The 23072-nt window shown below is 47.2% G+C and overlaps 2 protein-coding genes across 7 annotated transcripts in view; both read right to left on the bottom strand.

Moving 5' to 3' along the window:
• The window catches only part of sos1 (SOS Ras/Rac guanine nucleotide exchange factor 1), a 28104-nt gene extending 20830 nt beyond the window's left edge, over positions 1-7274 (bottom strand). For 4 of the 6 annotated variants that reach the window (XM_023953486.1, XM_023953483.1, XM_023953484.1 and 1 more), the window contains exons 1-9: positions 6733-7274; positions 5336-5461; positions 4899-5030; positions 4525-4689; positions 2241-2450; positions 2029-2172; positions 1847-1957; positions 1608-1706; positions 165-292 (exon numbers count right to left, since the gene is read on the bottom strand). In XM_023953486.1, coding sequence (XP_023809254.1) covers positions 165-292; positions 1608-1706; positions 1847-1957; positions 2029-2172; positions 2241-2450; positions 4525-4689; positions 4899-5030; positions 5336-5461; positions 6733-6819 — 1202 coding nt within the window. In that variant the 5' untranslated portion in view covers positions 6820-7274. The remainder of the gene's footprint in view (positions 1-164; positions 293-1607; positions 1707-1846; positions 1958-2028; positions 2173-2240; positions 2451-4524; positions 4690-4898; positions 5031-5335; positions 5462-6732) is intronic. The other 2 variants (XM_023953480.1, XM_023953482.1) reach the window with 2 other exon arrangements.
• Positions 7275-7610: 336 nt separating this feature from the next.
• tmem178a (transmembrane protein 178A) lies at positions 7611-21601 on the bottom strand. Its single transcript, XM_023953490.1, has 4 exons — positions 21037-21601; positions 16243-16356; positions 13022-13159; positions 7611-8579 (listed from the first exon to the last, which is right to left on the bottom strand). The coding sequence occupies exons 1-4, from the start codon at positions 21500-21502 to the stop codon at positions 8338-8340; spliced, it is 960 nt and encodes a 319-aa protein (XP_023809258.1). The 5' UTR covers positions 21503-21601; the 3' UTR covers positions 7611-8337.
• Between the last annotated feature and the right edge of the window lie 1471 nt (positions 21602-23072).

Here is a 23072-nt window from a genome sequence, read left to right on the forward strand (position 1 = left end):
GTCATCACAGATGTCTGAATAAGAAACTACAATGTCTTTGTGTTACACCTTATAGGTGTCTGTATGACAACAACTATTCTCAAAAGAAAAATATTGGTAAAAGTCACAAGAGGATGATTTTCAAATGGTTCCCTTCAGCTGTGCAGGTAGGTGTTTGGGCGTACCTGAGTCTTCTCTTAGCCAGGTTCCTGGAGCAGATCCTCTCCATGCTGCTTTGCAGGTTAAGTAGAGCTGTGATGGCCTGTTTGAGGCACTCCTTATCCTCCTCATCCTCACTCTTCTCCTCCAGTTGCTATAGAAACACATAGGGGGAGGGGCCATGAGAATAACCTGTGCAGGTATTCTCCAGTCTTCACAACAAGCAGTTTTTGAAGTTCTGATTGACAGAATCAACCACAATAAAACAAAAACAAACAACTAGAACTTGAAGCTAAACAGTTCCAGGCCAACAAAAGAGGCACCTGTGTTTCAGATCAGAACCAAACCCCGGACCTCGGACCTGTTCAAAAATAATCTGCAGAACATGACTGGAGGCATTTCGAGGATTAAACTTGAGCTGGGACAAAAGAGATTACAGCCGTTCAGCAGAGAGCCGTGGCTAAGAACGGCCCTCAAACACCAGCAGCAGAACCCTGGAGCTCCTTTATTCTACTGCTCGTTTTCAGTCTGCAGTAGAACCGGGAAACCCGGAGAGGTTCTCCACAGCAGAATCACACATTTGATGGTAAAGAACTGCACAGACAAGTCATCTCACACACAGTCTGCACACACACACACACACACACACACACAAACACACAGTCATGGACAGTTGGAACTGCTTGTTTTAAAAAGAAGAAAAGCTAAAAGGGTTTCTATATCAGTAGTTAATAAAGCTGGTTTTTGGTTTTTACATACATTTACTTATGCCATGGTCCGGGTGAATCCTCGATTCTGATTGGCTGCTGGGTGTGCATTAAAACCTGATAACCGCACGGTGAAAAAAGAAGTTCCGGTCACCTAGCTTAAATGTTTTGTATCACTGCGCCGGAGTGATACAGGACTATGGTACAAGCGGGTTAATGGCCTTTGAAGTGTGCGTTATTACTTTTTAACGCCTTATGCGGAAGCAACCGTGGTTCAGGCTCAGAACTGGTGTAAAACTGGATCAGAATCGATGTGAAACAAAATTAGAACTGGTGTAAAACAGGAGCAGAACCGATGATAAACAGGAGCAGAACTGGTGTAAAACATAATAATAACCTATGTAAAACTGGATCAGAACCGATGTAAAAACAGGATTATAACTAGTGTAAAACAGGAGCAGAACCAATGTAAAAGGAGTGGAACGGATGTATACAGGATTAGAACTGGTGTAAAACTGAGTGGAACAGGTTCATAGCCATCTTACATGTTTTCCTGCTGTAAATATTGTTTCTCCTGCAGAGCGAGGGACATCTCATCAAAATCCCTTACAGTCTTTTACGCTGGTCTTACATACAACTGGTTTGGTTCTTTCTTTCTCATAAACTCATTGTGGTTTGAAGATCCACAGAACAGACTTCTAAGCGAGTCTCTACATGAGTGACGAGTGTCATGTAAGGAACCGGAGAGGATCCATGTCTCACCTTGAGGATATCGAATAGATGCAGACAATGATAGACTGGAGTGAGGAGCAGCCGGGGAAGAACGTACTGAACCGCCTCCTTAAAACCCTCACAGATGGACTGTAAAACAGACAAAAGCTTCATCAGGAGGTGGAACCCTGGGACTGACTGCCAGGCAACTAGGTTTATTCTTTCAAGTTTTAGATCAACTCGAATCAAAGTATTTCGTACATTGTCATTGAGGTCGGGGGCGGGATTACCTGCAGGTGGAAGGAGGCCCCGGGCTTGGACACCTGACTTAAGAAGTGTTCTTGGAAGCCAGAACGCAGAACATCTTGGGAGTAGGTTTCGTACGGGTCAAAGGCCAGCTCCTGTCAACAACAGTCATGTAATTAACTTCTCTGTCCAGACATTCAACCAATCAACAAACAGGAATCCAAACCTCAGCCAGATCCTCAAAACAGCTCCCCACCAAAGGATGAGGGCTCCCTTCATCTGTCATCTCCACGGCGTCTTCAATCAGGCCCAGCAGCTTCATTGTCACCTCATGGATGTCCAAGATCCGACTAAATATACTATCCACCTCCTGCAGAACCAAACCCACTGCTGTGACTCCACGGTCCTGATGGGCCGGTGCCTTCAGAATATACCTACATGCTGGGAGAAGAGCATGGGGCAGGAGCTCAGAGGTTCCCTGAAGACTTTAATTATCAGGTTAAGCTGTCTCAGGTACTGTCGACCATCCGCCATGAAGCTCCGCACCAGCTCCAGGTAACTCTGATCCTCATTGGCTGAGGGCTCCTCGTCAATCAGAGGGAAGCCAGTGGGGTCTTCGTCATCCTGGTGGAACATGTCCATCAACACCTGTGTGCACACACACACACACACACACATACCCATACATACCAACACACACAACACACATACACACACAACACACATACCCATACATACCAACATACAAACGCACACAACACACACACACACACACCTACCAACATACACACACAACAACATACACACACACCACACAACACACATACACACACCAACACACCACACACACACACAACACACATACCCATACATACCAACATACAAACGCACACAACACACAAACACACAAACACACACCAACACACACATACCAACATACACACGCACACAACACACATACACACACAACACACATACACACACAACACACATACCCATACATACCAACATACAAACGCACACAACACACAAACACACACACACACACACACATACCAACATACACACGCACACAACACACATACACACACCAACACACACACACAACACACATACCCATACATATCAACATACAAACGCACAAAACACACCAACACACACACACACACACATACCAACATACACACGCACACAACACACATACACACACCAACACACACACACAACACACATACCCATACATACCAACATACAAACGCACACAACACACAAACACACACCAACACACCCATACCAACATACACACGCACACAACACACATACACACACAACACACATACACACACAACACACATACCCATACATACCAACATACAAACGCACACAACACACAAACACACACACACACACATACCAACATACACACGCACACAACACACATACACACACCAACACACACACACAACACACATACCCATACATACCAACATACAAACGCACACAACACACAAACACACACACACATACCAACATACACACGCACACAACACACATACACACACCAACACACACACACAACACACATACCCATACATATCAATATACAAACGCACAAAACACACCAACACACACACACACATACCAACATACACACGCACACAACACACATACACACACCAACACACACACACAACACACATACCCATACATACCAACATACAAACGCACACAACACACAAACACACACCAACACACACATACCAACATACACACGCACACAACACACATACACACACAACACACATACACACACAACACACATACCCATACATACCAACATACAAACGCACACAACACACAAACACACACACACACACACACACATACCAATATACACACGCACACAACACACAAACACACACACACACACACACATACCAACATACACACGCACACAACACACATACACACACCAACACACACACACAACACACATACACCACAACAACCAACAACATACAAACCACACAACACACAAACACAAACACACACCAACACACACATACCAACATACACACGCACACAACACACATACACACACAACACACATACACACACAACACACATACCCATACATACCAACATACAAACGCACACAACACACAAACACACACACCAACACACACATACCAACATACACACGCACACAACACACATACATACACACATCAACACATCCATCCATACCAACATACACACGCACAAAACACACATGCACACACCAACACACACACACAACATACATACCAACATACACACGCACACAACACACATACACACATCAACACATCCATCCATACCAACATACACATGCACAAAACACACATGCACACACCAACACACACACACAACATACATACCAACATACACACGCACACAACACACATCAACACATCCATCCATACCAACATACACACGCACAAAACACACATGCACACACCAACACACACACACAACATACATACCCATACATACCAACATACACACGCACAAAACACACAAACACACACACGCATACCAACATACACGCACACAGACACACATAAAACACACATACAATCACACACATACCAACACACACAAACACACATTTTCAGGAGTCTCAAAGTATTCTCAGCGTTCGTCAGGTGTTTCTAGAACGGCGTGGGGGGTTAGAATGTACCTTGTCCGCACACATGGCCACAGTGATGTCCTGCTTGGTGATGTCATAGTGGCGGATATTTCTTACATAGTTTCCTGCAAGTTTTAGGATGTCAGCAGAGATGTACTCCAACACAGCTACCATGTACACGGACACCTGGTGCTCAATCTTATAGCCCAGAACCTCCTGAACACAATGCATGATGGGAGACAGAGAGATGCAAAAGTCCTGAGATCTTTTCAGTGCTCCAAACCGCGGCCCGCTTCCCCAAACTTTCTACTCTGTGGAAGCCAACAGCAAAGCTTCTTCCTGAAGACGATTCTGTCTGAGAGTCAGAGTTACTGATAAACATGGACAAGAGCGGAGGATGGAGAAAACACTGACAGGACGGTTACCTTCAGCAGGGGATGGATCTTATCAACCGGCAGAGACAGAGGGTTCCTTCTCTTCCTTTTCTCGATGGCCGCCTGAGCATCTGCAATCGCCCACTTGTCGATAGGATAAGGAAAACTCTTCTGGACCCTCTCCTAAGACAACCGACAGAAGGTGTGAGGACCAAGTGACCTGACCTGCAGGCTTGACCTCACTTAGGTGACTAAAGGTAAGAGGGTTTGTTTCCAGGTTTCAGCATCCCTAAGCCTGTAGGTCTGAATCATTGGTGGAGATTTCAAGGGCTTGTTGGTGGAACATGCATGTGGCCACGGCAAACGTGTGCACGTGTGGATGGGTGCAGGTGTGCACGTGTGTTTGTGTGCACATGTATTTCTGTGCATGTGTGTATCTGTGTATGTGTGCATGCGTGTATCTGTGCATGTGTGCACGTGTGCGTCACCTCCACGTCCTGCACTGTGCGAGGCTGGGCCTGACACAACATGCTGAGCAGCAGCAGGATCAGCTCTTCGATGTACTGCAGCGCCTCCTGCTGGGACTTCAGGTTGGGGTGTACCTGGTTCAGTACCTGCAGCGTGCAGCCACACACACAACGTTTGATCAATAATTAAACAAAACGAAATGACAGAGCAGGTTTGATCAGAACAAGCAGAAACACAGGCCTCATGGATATGTGCTGCCCCCCAGTGGAGGAGGACAGAAAGACACCTTTCTCTCTGAGTTTCTGTTGGTTTTAGCTTCTTCTGTGTTTCTTTTTTTTAATTTATGTTCACCAACAGGCCGAAACCCACTTATGGGCGACGGTCAGACTCTACACCGGGTTCAGGTCTGCATGCTGGTCCCACAGGAACCAGGTAAAGACCAGACCTGCTGCTCCTTTCATGCAGCTAAGAAGACCTTCTCTGGAAATGTTCCCGTCCAGAACCACAGCTGATGATCACAAACAGTTATTTTAGTCCAGTTTTAAAGTCGTTTAATCATAATTTAACCTTTTGGGTTTTAAATCCCATTAAATTAATACATGCAGGAGTCCAAACATCTGTCCTGACCCAATAGAACATCATCTGAACCCAGGAGACCTCAGTCCATCCAACCTCCCACATTTCCACCTGATGCACCGCTGGCAGTAGAACCAGAACCAACACAGAAACCATGAGCGTTACAAACCAGGTCCACATGGTGGTAGACCGTGTTGTGGGTCAGAAACCTGTCATCATTCTTTGAGTTCCTGTTGTAGTTTCTGCCTACCAGCTGGACTCTGCCATCATTAAATGGATCTCTCAGGACGCGGGCCTGATGACAGCGGTCAGAGGTTCTGATGGTGAGCAGAACTTATGAAACATGGATCCAGAGGGTCAGAGGTCAGCCACCTGGAGCGCTTCTACCCGGTCCAACCCACAACTTTGGAGGTCCAACAAAGAACTCTGGGACAGTGAGGAACAGATTTGCAGAGTGTTGATCTTCTAAATCACAAGAGAACCACATCAGTCCAGGTCGGATCGGGACTGAAGTGGTCCAGGTCGGATCGGGACTGAAGTGGTCCAGGTCGGATCGGGACTGAAGTGGTCCAGGTCGGATCGGGACTGAAGTGGTCCAGGTCGGATCGGGACTGAAGTGGTCCAGGTCCGATCGGGACTGAAGTGGTTCAGGTCGGATCGGGACTGAAGTGGTCCAGGTGAGCTGGAAGAGTCCAGAACCTGTAGCCTCCGGGGAGCAGGCAGACCCCGCTGCCCCCATCTGACGTCAGCCGTCCTGTCACGGAACGGCCCGGCTTACCTGCAGGGCCACACCTGGCTGCAGCAGCCGCCTACGTGCGTGCGTGCGTGCGTGCGCACCTACCTTCTCCAGGGAGGGCACCAGCAGGCCTCTCCACCGCGGAGCGTTGTCCTCGCTGCAGAAATCGAACTGCAGCTGGCCCGTCTGCATGCTCACACGCACGCGGCTCCGTTTGGCGTGAATTCTGTGCGCGGCTTTGCGGGTCCAGCTGCGCGGCTGAAGCCGGGGGCCTCACGACGTCCGGGATCCGCCGGGACCGCCGCCACCATCCTCGGCTAACCGTTAGCTCCGCGGCTAGGAGCTAGCTGGACCGGGCGGAGGGCATGGCTTGCTGCGCGCTCCCGGGCTGCGCGCTCCCAGCACAGGCTCGCCGGCGGCGGGAGGGAGGGGGTCTCTGCGTCGGTTACTGGGCGCGGAGGGGGGGGTCAGCGGAGCAAACGGCGCGCCGCGGCTGTCATGTCACCGTTGCGGCTGGGGGGGGGGGCTCCAGTGCGGCGCCTGCGGGTGGGGGCCGCGTGACACCCGGTCTGTCTCAACCAGGATCCGAACCGGAAGGTCGGACGGTCACCTGCTGACGGCTGCAGCGCTCCGGAGGACCGAACCGAACATGGCGAGATAGTGAGCATGCGCAGTGGGTAGTTGCTGACGTTCAGGGGCGGGGCTGCTGTAGAGCGGAGAATCAAACTGATCTGATGGGAATCGGACCACCGGAACATAGGAGCACGTGCAGGTCAGAACTCAAATAATAAACTCTGTCCTGATGTACGTTTTTGAAGGTTAGAAACAGAACCGGAACCAGGACTGACCTTGATCTGGGTCGGGGGGGTCGTAACAACCCCCCTCCGCCCCCATTAGCTTCAAAGTTCCAGAGTGGAGTCTGATTTGAAGATTCAACACTCAGAACCAGAACCAACTGAGGGACTCCGTACCAATGAGAAGAAACCACTCTGAGATCAGGTGGGCTTCAAGTATTTTATTTACAAATGGGGGGGGGTCAAGTGGTGTGTGGGTGGGGGTCAGGTTAAGTGGTATGGGGGGCCCTGTTCGGACCTTCTTACCTGCACTAAGGAGGTGTCTTGATCACCTTTACAAAAATCTGGTGCTGTTGAGTGAAAAAGGTTTGGACACATCTAAGTTCTGCTGACTTTTCAATGGACCGGACATGGGGATCACGACCCCCCCCCCCCCCCCATGTGTCTCCCACCTGTCTGTGGCCTGATGGGGGGGCTGAAATGGATCTGGGCTCATCTGGAGCCAAAAACTGCGCCTCCATGCAGTCAGAGAGGAGGCTCCATCATCGGACCTGAACCCGCCCCTCAAGATTCAAACTCACCAGATCTTCACCTGTGATCACACCTGTGTAAAAACCGCAGGGGGGGGGGGTCAGCCAAAATACATAATTTCACAATGAGAAACGGTCACTGGCTAACAGACACTGTAAGACCCGTCCAAGCCGGGTCGGACGGCGGTTCCTCTGACACTACAAACACTGTTCCTATCGAAGACACCCAGAAGGGGGCGCCATGCTCCACAGAAGCTTTGCAGCAGAGGTATGAGTCCTCTTGAGGTTCTCCCTCAGCAAGAGTCCAGAAGCCAGTGTAAATAAAACCTCTGCAGCCCAGTCTGGACCACGTCTCGGAGTCCGGTGTCCTGCTGATCACCAACAGCTCACACAGAAGATTCCCGTGCAGTTTTGGACCTCAGAGCTCGGGCCCGGTTCAGGAAGGGGAAGGTGGTAGCAAGGCAGCCGGCAGCCACGGTCAGACCCAGACTTGTCCAGGCGAAGTAGATGGACCAACCGTACCCATGATCCACATCTCCAGGCAGACCGTAGATGAAGGGGGGGTTTCTGGAGAGGTCATAGGTCACGCTGGCCGCATAGGTACATAAGGAGATGGTGCAGAAAATGCCTGAAGACAGACGAGAGAGAAGATCAGAGCAAGGACAAAAAACCAGACGAAAGTCTGGACACTTAAAAAGTTACTCCGGAGAAACGTACTTTTTCAAAAGGCCTTGTCCTGCTTTTCTGAAGCTGTTCAGAGTAAACTAGATCCATATCATCATATATTACCTTTGGCACAATAAAGAACTATATTTTATGAAATGTTAGTTATTTTCCAATCCAGAAGAAAGACAACTCAATCTCTGAGGCTCCGCCTTTCACTCCTTGTGGGTGCCGCCCATTTCGTGACATCATCTTAGAGTCGGCCTCAATCTAGCCACAGGGGTTGCAAGCCAGTTGCCTCTGTGCCGGTCCCAAGCCCGGATAAATAGAGAGGGTTGCGTCAGGAAGGGCATCCGGCGTAAAAATTGCCAAAATAACCATGCGAATCATCCACAACACTTTAGACATACCGGATCGGTCGAGGCCCGGGTTAACAACGACCGCCACCGATGCTGTTAACCTACAGGGTGTCGGTGGAAATTTGACTACTGTTGGTCGAAGAAAGAGGGGAGGCAGAAGGGTCCGTGGCCAGAGAGAGAAGGGAAAAGGAAGGAACATAGGTTTGAGAATAGGGACTCTTAACGTTGGCACAATGACAGGGAAAGGCAGAGAGCTGGCAGACATGATGGAGAGAAGGAAGGTAGATGTACTGTGTGTGCAGGAGACAAGGTGGAAGGGCAGCAAGGCACGTAGTATTGGAGGAGGATACAAACTGTTCTATCATGGTGTTGATAGGAAGAGAAACGGGGTAGGAGTGATTCTGAAGGGGGAGTTTGTAAACAGTGTTCTAGAGGTGAAAAGAGTCTCAGACAGGATGATGAGCTTAAAGTTAGAAATCGAAGGGGTGATGGTGAATGTAGTCAGTGGGTATGCGCCACAGGTTGGCTGTGAGTTAGAAGTGAAGGAGAGATTCTGGAGTGAGTTGGATGAGGTCATAGAGAGTATCCCCAGAGGAGAGAGAGTTGTTATTGGAGCAGACTTTAATGGGCATGTTGGTGAGGGCAACAGAGGTGATGAGGAGGTGATGGGCAGGTTTGGTGTGAAGGAAAGGAATCTGGAGGGACAGATGGTGGTGGACTTTGCGAAGAGGATGGAAATGGCTGTAGTCAACACTTACTTCCAGAAGAGAGAGGAACATAGAGTGACATACAGAAGTGGAGGTAGGAGTACTCAGGTGGACTACATCCTATGTAGACGAGGTCATTTGAGAGAGGTTATTGACTGCAAAGTGGTGGTAGGAGAGAGTGTAGCCAGACAGCACCGCATGGTGGTGTGTAAGATGACCCTGGAGGTCAGGAAGAAGAAGAGAGGGAAAACAGAAAAGAAGACCAAGTGGTGGAAGCTACAGAATGAAGAAACTTGTGAGGAATTTAGGCAGAAGTTGAGACAGGGTCTGGGTGGTCAGGATGAGCTTCCAGATGACTGGGAAACTACAGCAGAGATTATCAGGGAAACAGGTAGGAAGGTGCTAGGTGTGTCATCTGGAAAGAGGAAAGACGGTAAAGAGACTTGGTGGTGGAATGAGGAAGTACAGGAATGCGTCCAGAGGAAGAGGTTGGCTAAAAAGAAGTGGGATGTAGAAAGGACTGAGGAAGGTAGACAGGAGTACAAGGAAGCGCAGCGTAGAGTGAAGAGAGAGGTGGCAAAGGCCAAACAGAAAGCTTACGATGAGCTATATGACAGGTTAGACACAAAGGAAGGAGAGAAGGACTTGTACAGGCTAGCCAGACAGAGAGACAGAGATGGGAAGGACGTGCAACAGATAAGGGTGATTAAGGACAGAGATGGAAAGGTGCTAACAACCCAGGAGAGTGTACAGAAAAGATGGAAGGAGTATTTTGAGGAGCTGATGAACGTGGAAAATGACAGGGAAAGAAGGGAGGAAGATGTGGCTGTTGTGGAGCAGGAAGTAGCAGAGATTGGAAAGGATGAGGTTAGGAAGGCTCTGAAAAGGATGAAGAGCGGAAAGGCCGTTGGTCCTGATGACGTTCCTGTGGAGGTATGGAAGTGCTTAGGAGAGGCAGCAGTGGAATTTCTAACAAGGTTGTTCAATAGGATTCTAGAGAGTGAGAAGATGCCTGAGGAATGGAGGAGAAGCGTTCTGGTTCCGATCTTTAAGAACAAGGGTGACACGCAGAACTGCAGCAACTATAGAGGAATAAAGTTGATGAGCCACACAATGAAGCTGTGGGAAAGAGTAGTGGAAGCCAGGCTTAGGAAGAAGGTGGAGATCTGTGAGCAGCAGTATGGTTTCATGCCCCGTAAGAGCACCACTGATGCCATTTTTGCTTTGAGAATGTTGATGGAAAAGTACAGAGAAGGTCAGAAGGAGCTGCATTGTGTGTTCGTAGATTTAGAGAAGGCGTATGACAGGGTGCCGAGGGAGGAGCTGTGGTACTGTATGAGGTCGTCTGGAGTGGCAGAGAAGTATGTCAGAGTAGTTCAGGACATGTATGAGAGAAGTATGACGGTGGTGAGATGTGCTGTAGGTCAGACAGAGGAGTTCAAGGTGGAGGTGGGACTACACCAAGGATCAGCTTTGAGTCCTTTTTTGTTTGCTATGCTGATGGACAGGCTGACAGATGAGGTAAGACAGGAATCTCCCTGGACAATGATGTTTGCGGATGACATTGTAATTTGCAGTGAGAGTAGAGAGCAGGTGGAGGAACAGCTAGAGAGGTGGAGGTTTGCTCTGGAAAGAAGAGGCATGAAGGTCAGTCGTAGTAAGACAGAATACATGTGTCTGAACGAGAGGGATCAAGGTAGAAGCGTTAGGTTACAGGGGGCTGAGGTGAAGAAGGTGCAGGAGTTTAAGTACTTGGGGTCAACAGTTCAGTGTGATGGGGAGTGTGGAAAAGAGGTGAAGAGGCGAGTGCAGGCAGGTTGGAGCGGTTGGAGGAAAGTGTCAGGAGTGTTGTGTGACAGAAGAGTGCCAGCAAGACTCAAAGGAAAGGTGTACAAGACAGTGGTGAGACCAGCTCTGCTCTATGGGTTAGAGACGGTAGCAGTGAGACAGAGACAAGAGGCTGAGATGGAGGTAGCGGAGATGAAGATGTTGAGGTTCTCCTTAGGAGTGACCAGGTTAGACAGGATAAGGAACGAGTACATCAGAGGGACGGCTCATGTTGCCTGTGTTAGCGACAAAGTCAGAGAAGCCAGACTGAGATGGTTTGGACATGTTCAGAGGAGGGATAGTGGATATATTGGTAGAAGGATGTTGGAGATGGAGCTGCCTGGCAGGAGGGCAAGAGGACGGCCAAAGAGGAGATACATGGATGTCTTAACAGAGGACATGAAGTTGGCTAATGTTAGGGTAGAAGATGTCCATGATAGAGTGAGGTGGAAAAGGATGATTCGCTGTGGCGACCCCTGATGGGAAAAGCCGAAAGAGAAAGAAGAAGATCTTAGAGTCGGCCTCAGCAGCGTGTCTGAGTTTCTCCCACCAAAACAAACATCTGAACTTTCACAAAGATGGATGTGGAAATGACAGCTTTTAGCAGGTCACTGCTCCATGGAGAAAGTGGGTGTGTCTGTTAGCCTGGGGGCGGGGCTGGCAGCCCAGACTCTTCCTGGAAGGGGCTGTTCCCCACATTGTGACATCACGATGAGAGAACCCACTCATTTTCATGGATTGGGAGGGGCGCATAAATGGATCAAAATAGCGCTTTGGGGTTGTTTTTGTGAGGAACGAACATTATAAAACACTTAAAAGCTCAAAAAGTTAATTTTGCATGATATAGGCTGGGTGGCTCGGTTGGTAAGGTGACAAGCTACCATGCAGGAATCCAGGGTTCGATTCCCGGAGGGGAATAAGCAATGGTACTGGGGGGCAATTACCATATCAATGGCGAGCAGTTAACATCACCCAGTGGGGGTCCTTAGGCAAGGCCCTTAACACTACCGCCTCCCGAGCGCGGTTCAGCTGCAGCTCACCGCTCCCCCAGGGGATGGGTCAAATGCGGAGAAGAATTTCCCCATTGAGGGATAAATACAGTATAAATTTATTTATTTATAGACCCCCCTCACCGTTTGAGACCTGGCATCCACATACAAAGACATCCCATTGTGGGTTTTATTTTCACTATACTTAATTCTGATTACCGGGGCTCTTTGGCTACGAAAATTAAAAACAAAAAATCATATAAAACAAGAACTCAGATCTCAAGAGGTTAGTAACCTGTCCTGGTGCGTCCACCTGCAGCCACACGCTAAACATCGACACCATATCCTCTAGAACCAGCTGTAAAATATGATGATAACAGCCTTTTGACAGACCCAACTCCAGATGGCAGCAGGAACACCTGCAGCAGGTGTTGCAGATTCTACTGCAGACGGAAAGTCATTCATCTCTAGGTTTTTGCACATGTTCCACATAAAGGTGGTCCAGATGAGGTTCTGGTGGGTTACCTGCCATCAGGAACAGCAGCCCAGAGATGTGCTGAGTCAGACTTTCCTCCCAGAAGAAACCCACTGATACCACGATGCTCCCGAACAGCAGAACAGCAGCCGCCATGCCCAAAAAACCAGCAGTGATGCGACGCATGTCTTAAAAATAAAAGCATAGATAAGAAAACGACACGTTTAGAATGGCAAATCTTTAAAACATCACATGTTCAATTCGTCAGAAACGACATGGAGGACAGAAAATGAACACTCGCCAGTGGGGAATGTTTTATCCTCAGTAAAATCCCAAACACTCTGTAGGTTGTGGGTTGAAAGGGAGAAACATGTATTAAACAAACTAAACTTTTAATAATTACATTATTTTAAAATAAATGTGAATAAAAGAAAAAGTAAATTATTCCAGAATAAATCAATTTAAACCATAAATAACTGGTAATATGAACAAGCATAGACTAAATATGAACATATTCTATCTATTCTTTTCAGAAAAAGTTTATCAAACCATTCCATTTTCTTTCCTCTTGTGTCATTTTATGACAGCTGGATGTATGGCATCAATTTTCAGCAACAAGTGTCGCACTTTGCCGTCAGTCTCGTATTTTGCCGTCAGTGTCGCACTTTGCCGTCAGTGTCACATTTTGCCGTCAGTCTCGCACTTTGCCGTCAGTGTTGCACTTTGCCGTCAGTGTCGCATTTTGCCGTCAGTGTCGCACTTTGCCGTCAGTGTCGCACTTTGCCGTCAGTGTTGCACTTTGCCGTCAGTGTCGCACTTAGCCGTCAGTGTCGCACTTTGCCGTCAGTGTCGCACTTTGCCGTCAGTGTCGCATTTTGCCGTCAGTGTCGCATTTTGCCGTCAGTGTCGTATTTTGCCGTCAGTGTTGTATTTTGCCGTCAGTGTCGTATTTTGCCGTCAGTGTCGTATTTTGCCGTCAGTGTTGTATTTTGCCGTCAGTGTCGTATTTTGCCGTCAGTGTCGTATTTTGCCGTCAGTGTCGTATTTTGCCGTCAGTGTTGTATTTTGCCGTCAGTGTCGCATTTTGCCATCAGTGTCGCATTTTGCCGTCAGTGTCGTATTTTGCCGTCAGTGTCGCACTTTGCCGTCAGTGTCGTATTTTGCCGTCAGTGTCGCATTTTGCCGTCAGTGTCGTATTTTGCCGTCAGTGTCGCACTTTGCCGTCAGTGTTGTATTTTGCCGTCAGTGTCGTATTTTGCCGTCAGTGTCGCACTTTGCCGTCAGTGTTGTATTTTGCCGTCAGTGTCGCATTTTGCCGTCAGTGTCGTATTTTGCCGTCAGTGTTGTATTTTGCCGTCAGTGTCGCATTTTGCCATCAGTGTCGCATTTTGCCGTCAGTGTCGTATTTTGCCGTCAGTGTCGCACTTTGCCGTCAGTGTCGTATTTTGCCGTCAGTGTCGCATTTTGCCGTCAGTGTCGTATTTTGCCGTCAGTGTCGCACTTTGCCGTCAGTGTTGTATTTTGCCGTCAGTGTCGTATTTTGCCGTCAGTGTCGCACTTTGCCGTCAGTGTTGTATTTTGCCGTCAGTGTCGCATTTTGCCGTCAGTGTCGCATTTTGCCGTTAGTGTCGTATTTTGCCGTCAGTGTTGTATTTTGCCGTCAGTGTCGTATTTTGCCGTCAGTGTTGTATTTTGCCGTCAGTGTTGTATTTTGCCGTCAGTGTCGCATTTTGCCGTCAGTGTCGCATTTTGCCGTTAGTGTCGTATTTTGCCGTCAGTGTTGTATTTTGCCGTCAGTGTCGTATTTTGCCGTCAGTGTTGTATTTTGCCGTCAGTGTTGTATTTTGCCGTCAGTGTCGCACTTTGCCGTCAGTGTCGCACTTTGCCAGTGTGCCACAACACTGCAGCTCCATCTGACAGGTGTAGCTTCCACTTTGGCAGCAAATGGGGTCCAAATCAACAGAACATTCTTTTTTTCTGACAAAGTCAGTTTTCCAGCAAAGTATGTATTTGATATTTCGTCTCCTAACAGCGTCTCAGATGAAATTCTTTAGTTACAGCTACATTAGCTCCACAAATGAGATTGCTGGCATCGTCAGCAAACATTTGTTCTGCCTCCAATGTTCAACAGCTGTTTTGTCTTCGGCACAGTGAGGGCCAGAAGAACTTGCAGCATCATAAGCCAGACTTCACTGACGCAGGAAGTGTTCGGCAAGGCAGCTGCATTATGGGATAGGAAGTCTAGTTCATATGTTACCAGTGCTACTTATCGCCGGGCCATTAATAACAATAACATACAATGATCTTGCAGGCCGCATATATTTACACGCTGAGCCGGATGTGGCCCACGGGCCATGCGGTCTAAGTGAATGAAATGATTTTTGTTTTTTTGTTTCAAATAAATGTATTAGAAAATGTTTTCACACACAATAAATGAATAGAATTTTTAATAAATGATTTCTTAAAGCAAAATGCAACAGAAAAAAGTTACAACTTTAATGAAAAGAAATCCATGGGTTTAAAGAATTAATTTAGTTGTTTTAATCAAAGATCTCACTGATGTTTAAGAAGAGCCGGCTCCAATGTGCGTCTGTGCTTTCAGATTAGGATGTTTGGCTTTAGATGGTTTTATTTTTGCACAGACTTGTTCATCAGTAAACAGTTTCTGGCATCTTCTGACTAAACAACTGTTTGCAGACCCGTCTGCTCTCCACATGTTCTGGGTCTTTTTTCTGTAATTAGGTTCTGCTAATGCAGACACGTGGCTAGCACCACCTGAGTCACAGGTGAGTCATTAACCGAAGAGGAAACACCTGATTCATCACCTCTAAGGCAGACTGAAGTGAGTTTTGTTTTGTCTGTTTTACAGTTTGTGTTTTTATAGTTTCTTAAACTGTAAAAATGTTTTTTGTATTTTTGTTGCTTCGTTTTCTTCCACAGCTTCATCCTGTTTGCCAGTAATGAGTGGGATGAACAGCGAAACAGACATAGCGTTACCATAGCAACCATCTCCTGCTCAACCCCCGCCATCTCTCAGTACTGTTAAATAAAACTGTTTCCACGGAAACCAGGGCAGTGAGCCTGCTGAAGTGTGGTCTATTAAAGAAGCAGATCAACAGGACTTCTGCAGGAGGAGGAAGGATGACATCACAGCTCTGGGGTCACCTTCATGTCTGTGTGTTCATATCTGTGCACGTGTGTGTCTGCATGGATGTGTGTGTGTGTGTGTGTGCATGTTTGTGTAAACACAGATGTGTGTGGGACCACTCACGCAGCAAACGCCATTCGTCTTGTTGAATCGTCTTGGTCAAGTTCAAAGGGATGTTCCTCAACCTGATTGGCTGAGGGAAGTGATACTTTACAGCGGTGCAGCGTTCAGCGATTCCTGCGGAAACAGAGATGACGTTCATAAACACCTGAGACAACGCCGTCACTACGTCTACTGTAACCAAGGAATGTGGGAACACCTGTAAAAGAACAGCACCTGGATTAACAGCAGCTCTACTGTACTGACCTGAAATAACCAGGTTAACCTGGACTAATGATTTAATCTGAACTAATGAGGTTAATATGAACTAATGACGTTAACCTGGACTAATAAGGTTAACCTGGACTAATGAGGTTAACTTGGACTAATGACGTTAACCTGGACTAATAAGGTTAACCTGGACTAATGAGGTTAACTTGGACTAATAAGGTTAACCTGGACTAATGAGGTTAACTTGGACTAATGACGTTAACCTGGACTAATAAGGTTAACTTGAATTTATTAGGTAAGCCTGGAGCACCCAGGTTAACATGGACTAATGAGGTTAACCTGGACTAATAAGGTTAACTTGAATTTATTAGGTAAGCCTGGAGCACCCAGGTTAACATGGACTAATGAGGTTAACCTGGACTAATAAGGTTAACCTGGACTGATGGTAACCTGGACTAATGAGGTTAACCTTAACTAATAAGGTTAACCTACAGCAACAAGGTTAAGCTGGAGCAACTAGGTTAACCTGGACTAATGGTAACCTGGAATAATGAGGTTGCCCTGAAACTAATTAGGTTAACCTGGACTAATAAAGTTAAGATCAACTAATTAGGTTAGCCTGGAGCACCCAGGTTAACCTGGACTAATGATTTAATCTGTTTAAATATGTCCGGGCCAGTCAGAATGTCAAAACAAGTCAGGTCAAATAGTCAGAACGGGTCAGAACAGGGCTAATATGTCAGAACGGGTCAGAACAGGTCTAATATGTCAGAACGGGTCAGAACAGCTCTAATATGTCAGAACAGGGGTAATATGTCAGAACGGGTCAGAACAGTTCTAATATGTCAGAACGGGTCAGAACAGGGCTAATATGTCAGAACGGGTCAGAACAGGGGTAATATGTCAGAACGGGTCAGAACAGGTCTAATATGTCAGAACAGGTCAGAACAGTTCTAATATGTCAGAACGGGTCAGAACAGGTCTAATATGTCAGAACGGGTCAGAACAGGGCTAATATGTCAGAACGGGTCAGAACAGGTCTTATATGTCAGAACGGGTCAGAACAGGGCTAATATGTCAGAACGGGTCAGAACAGGTCTAATATGTCAGAACGGGTCAGAACAGTTCTAATATGTCAGAACGGGTCAAAACAGGTCTAATATGTCAGAACAGGTCTAATATGTCAGAACGGGTCAGAACAGTTCTAATATGTCAGAACGGGTCAGAACAGGTCTAATATGTCAGAACGGGTCAGAACAGGTCTAATATGTCAGAACGGGTCAGAACAGGTCTAATATGTCAGAACAGGTCAGAACAGGGGTAATATGTCAGAACGGGTCAGAACAGTTCTAATATGTCAGAACGGGTCAGAACAGGTCTAATATGTCAGAACGGGTCAGAACAGTTCTAATATGTCAGAACAGGTCTAATATGTCAGAACGGGTCAGAACAGTTCTAATATGTCAGAACGGGTCAAAACAGGTCTAATATGTCAGAACGGGTCAGAACAGGTCTAATATGTCAGAACGGGTCAGAACAGTTCTAATATGTCAGAACGGGTCAGAACAGGTCTAATATGTCAGAACGGGTCAGAACAGGTCTAATATGTCAGAACGGGTCAGAACAGGGGTAATATGTCAGAACGGGTCAGAACAGTTCTAATATGTCAGAACGGGTCAGAACAGGTCTAATATGTCAGAACGGGTCAGAACAGTTCTAATATGTCAGAACAGGTCTAATATGTCAGAACGGGTCAGAACAGGTCTAATATGTCAGAACGGGTCAGAACAGGGGTAATATGTCAGAACGGGTCAGAACAGGGGTAATATGTCAGAACGGGTCAGAACAGTTCTAATATGTCAGAACGGGTCAGAACAGGTCTAATATGTCAGAACGGGTCAGAACAGTTCTAATATGTCAGAACAGGTCTAATATGTCAGAACGGGTCAGAACAGTTCTAATATGTCAGAACGGGTCAAAACAGGGCTAATATGTCAGAACGGGTCAGGACAGGTCTAATATGTCAGAACGGGTCAGAACAGTTCTAATATGTCAGAACGGTTCAGAACAGTTCTAATATGTCAGAACGGGTCAGAACAGGTATAATATGTCAGAACGGGTCAGAACAGGTCTAATATGTCAGAACGGGTCAGAACAGGTCTAATATGTCAGAACGGATCAGAACAGCTCTAATATGTCAGAACAGGGCTAATATGTCAGAAGAGGTCCGAACAGGTCTAAATTGACAGAACGGGTCAGAACAGTTCTAATATGTCAGAACGGGTCAGAACAGGTCTAATATGTCAGAACGGGTCAGAACAGTTCTAATATGTCAGAACGGGTCAGAACAGGTCTAATATGTCAGAACGGGTCAGAACAGGTTTAATATGTCAGAACGGGTCAGAACAGGTCTAATATGTCAGAACGGGTCAGAACAGTTCTAATATGTCAGAACGGGTCAGAACAGGGCTAATATGTCAGAACGGGTCAGAACAGTTCTAATATGTCAGAACGGGTCAAAACAGGTCTAATATGTCAGAACAGGTCTAATATGTCAGAAAGGGTCAGAACAGTTCTAATATGTCAGAACGGGTCAGAACAGCTCTAATATGTCAAAACAGGTCTAATATGTCAGAAAGGGTCAGAACAGCTCTAATATGTCAGAACGGGTCAGAACAGTTCTAATATGTCAGAACGCGTCAGAACAGGTCTAATATGTCAGAACAGGGCTAATATGTCAGAACGGGTCAGAGCAGGGGTAATATTTCAGAACGGGTCAGAACAGGTCTAATATGTCAGAACGGGTCAGAACAGTTCTAATATGTCAGAACGGGTCAGAACAGGTCTAATATGTCAGAACGGTTCAGAACAGTTCTAATATGTCAGAACGGGTCAAAACAGGGCTTATATGTCAGAACGGGTCAAAACAGGGCTAATATGTTAGAACGGGTCAGAACAGTTCTAATATGTCAGAACGGGTCAGAACAGTTCTAATATGTCAGAACGGGTCAAAACAGGTCTAATATGTTAGAACGGGTCAGAACAGTTCTACTATGTCAGAACGGGTCAAAACAGGTTTAATATGTCAGAACGGTTCAGAACAGTTCTAATATGTCAGAACGGGTCAGAACAGGGCTTATATGTCAGAACGGGTCAAAACAGGGCTAATATGTTAGAACGGGTCAGAACAGTTCTAATATGTCAGAACGGGTCAAAACAGGTTTAATATGTCAGAACGGGTCAGAACAGGGGTAATATGTCAGAACGGGTCCGAACAGGTCTAATATGACAGAACGGGTCAGAACAGTTCTAATATGTCAGAACGGGTCAGAACAGTTCTAATATGTCAGAACGGGTCAAAACAGGTCTAATATGTTAGAACGGGTCAGAACAGTTCTACTATGTCAGAACGGGTCAAAACAGGTTTAATATGTCAGAACGGGTCAGAACAGGGGTAATATGTCAGAACGGGTCAGAACAGTTCTAATATGTCAGAACGGGTCAGAACAGGTCTAATATGTCAGAACGGGTCAGAACAGGTCTAATATGTCAGAACAGGTCTAATATGTCAGAACGGATCAGAACAGCTCTAATATGTCAGAACAGGGCTAATATGTCAGAACGGGTCAGAGCAGGGGTAATACGTCAGAACGGGTCAGAACAGTTCTAATATGTCAGAACGGGTCAGAACAGGTCTAATATGTCAGAACGGGTCAGAACAGTTCTAATATGTCAGAACGGGTCAGAACAGCTCTAATATGTCAGAACGGGTCAGAACAGTTCTAATATGTCAGAACGGGTCAGAACAGGGCTAATATGTCAGAACGGGTCAGGACAGGTCTAATATGTCAGAACGGGTCAGAACAGTTCTAATATGTCAGCACGGGTCAGAACAGGTCTAATATGTCAGAACGGGTCAGAACAGGTCTAATATGTCAGAACGGGTCAGAACAGTTCTAATATGTCAGAACGGGTCAAAACAGGTCTAATATGTCAGAACGGGTCAGAACAGTTCTAATATGTCAGAACGGGTCAAAACAGGTCTAATATGTTAGAACGGGTCAGAACAGTTCTAATATGTCAGAACGGGTCAAAACAGGTCTAATATGTCAGAACGGGTCAGAACAGGGGTAATATGTCAGAACGGGTCCGAACAGGTCTAATATGTCAGAACGGGTCAGAACAGGGCTAATATGTCAGAACGGGTCAGAACAGTTCTAATATGTCAGAACAGGTCTAATATGTCAGAACGGGTCAGAACAGTTCTAATATGTCAGAACGGGTCAGAACAGGGCTAATATCTCCAAGCAGTAGCACTCAGTGATTTTATCAGTTTGGGGCTGCTTAATGATTCCAAATCTGCAGTCCGCCGTCTCTGGTTCAGACCCATAAGGATCCTGGACCCCATTACCCACAATTCTCAGTGCTCCAGGTTCAGGTGTCTTGCATCTATGACGTCAGACATTCACTCACTGTGCCATTAGAGCGCGCTCTCCTCTGTGAACAGCAGACGTTTCTGGTGATACTGAACGCGCGTGCGTGCAGGAGTGTTTGCTTGTATGTAAAGTATCACATGCACGCGCTGACCCCGTGCGATGAGCTTGTCGATGTCCTGATCCTCAAAGTAGCACTTCTGCCACAGCCCCGCGTGCGTGGAGAACAGCGGCCTCCCGCACTCAGTCTCGAGGATGCCCATCCCGAGGATCGCGCGCCAGTTCTCCAGCAGCTCCTCCTCGCGGCTACCCACGTGCACGGGCTTCATGAGCGCCACGTCTCGGTGGCGCGCGCCTCCGTCCAGCAGCGGGAGATGGTAGATCGGCATGTCCCGGTTCTTCTGGTCCGTGGAGTCCGCCCCGTGCCGGTCGCAGTTCTCCTTGTGCGCGCGTGTGTCGGTGTGGTACCAGTGGTCCGTGCAGATGGCGGTAACCAGCAGCAAGAGCGCGAGCGCGCTGAGCGTGAGGCTGGCCGCGGAAACTTTCACGGTGACCGGTCGCGCGCTCTGCATGACTGCGAGGACCGAACCGGTTCCGGTACACGGAGGTTCTGCTGCCATCCTCCGGCGCGTGAGCTGCGGCGCCTTTGTCAGTGAGAGCGCGTTGTCATGCCGACTGACTGTGCTGCGTCAACGTGCACGCGGGTGGCACCGGAGGCGTGGGGTCTAGCCTTCAAAATAAAAGCCCAGTCACAGATGACAGTTATTTTGCTGCAGTGACGTCACGGCGGAGGATGACGGCAGTGTTTCTGGTTTTCCAGACACATGAAGTCGGTCCGTTTAAATCGGATCAGGTCAAAGGCCTGAACACTAATCCTGGATTGGGTCTGGAGAGCGGTACCAGAACCCCAGCCTCTTCCTGATGCTGCAGGTTGTTGGAGAAGATTCACGCGGTTCCCATTGGCCCAGTAGACGGGTTCTCCAGAAAGAGCGGCTGGACCACAGTCTCATGTCATTCTAGCAAACACCATCATGTGTTGACCTGCAGTCACCACCTTCCAGGGGAGGAGGGAAGAACAAAGAATTTAAAGCTGAACTTCAGAACCAAAACCAGTTAACTTCCATGGGAGTGAAAGCTTTGATAAGAGTTTGTTATGATCTGTGGTGCAAACAAAAAAATCCCTCGTTTAAAAGCAATGAAATGAAAAAAACTGGGATGACTGTGCAGACGAGCAAAGAATTATTATAAGATTTGTCAGCAGCCAGTGGTGTTGGACCCAAGAACCAGGAGATCCGGTATGTGGCAGAAACTTAGAAATGACATAATAAACTCACAAACTACAGGAGCAACAGAAGGACGACGAAGCAGATGAAGAACTGAAAAGCAGATGCTCAAATACACCGACACATCACTTCATGAAGTAAGCGGCTGACGGGACGTCAGGGTTAGCAGAAGAAGGTTATTTACGGGAGGAAATGCTTCCTCTTCCCATTGTTTGGTGAAGAAGCAGATCTTCACAGCTTGGATCAGTTTGGACAAGCTGGTCCTGTGTCATACTTCTTGGAGATACTTGTTGACAGTGTCTGGTTACCATGGAAACGGCAGAACTGCCCCAGACGGACATGTGCTTTGAGATGGTTGGAAATCTTTAGGTCAGTAAGGCAGTAGAAGCTATCACTCTTATTTTGAAATGCCAAAGGAAGTCCTGTCACACATCATAACAGGTGACTCTGGGCTTGGGGGTGTGGCCTCTGAGCTGCTGCTGATGATGTCAGGTGAGCAGAAGTGCTGACTGCAGTTGAAAGTGGAAAGCAGAGATGTTCTGCTGGTTCTTGGCTCCCAGGGACTTTAAACTAGAACATCAGACGTTCTTCGTTTCCACATTTGCACAGACAAAACAACATGAACAAGTTCTGAATTCAGAGGCAGAACTTCTGGTGAAGAGGTCCAGCAACAGGAAGCAGATCTAGCTGGATCTCCTTCATAAAGGTTCTTGTCTACTCTCAGCTGCAGATCAAAGAAATGTTCAAAAATGGGATTCTTCCAGGATCTCCATGACGATAGGAAGGAAAACCCTAACACAACATTGTGTTGTTTGAGTAACCTTCACACACTTCCAAAAATCAGGTCTTTGAATTGAAAAGTTTCTGCTTGAACGTCTGCTGTTCTTCAGCTCTAAACCTCACGCAG

Source organism: Oryzias latipes, chromosome 1 (assembly GCF_002234675.1).
Source record: "Oryzias latipes chromosome 1, ASM223467v1".
NCBI lineage: Eukaryota > Metazoa > Chordata > Actinopteri > Beloniformes > Adrianichthyidae > Oryzias > Oryzias latipes.

Excerpts from the sequence above, each read along its gene's own strand:
- tmem178a (XM_023953490.1), bottom strand. The coding sequence starts at position 21,502 with ATGGCAGCAGAACCTCCGTGTACCGGAACCGGTTCGGTCCTCGCAGTC. Across the intron at positions 13,160-16,242 it reads AGACGAATGGCGTTTGCTGC|ACATGCGTCGCATCACTGCT; the intron begins GTGAGTGGTCCC and ends TTTATTTTTAAG. Across the intron at positions 8,580-13,021 it reads GCTGCTGTTCCTGATGGCAG|GCATTTTCTGCACCATCTCC; the intron begins GTAACCCACCAG and ends GTCTGTCTTCAG.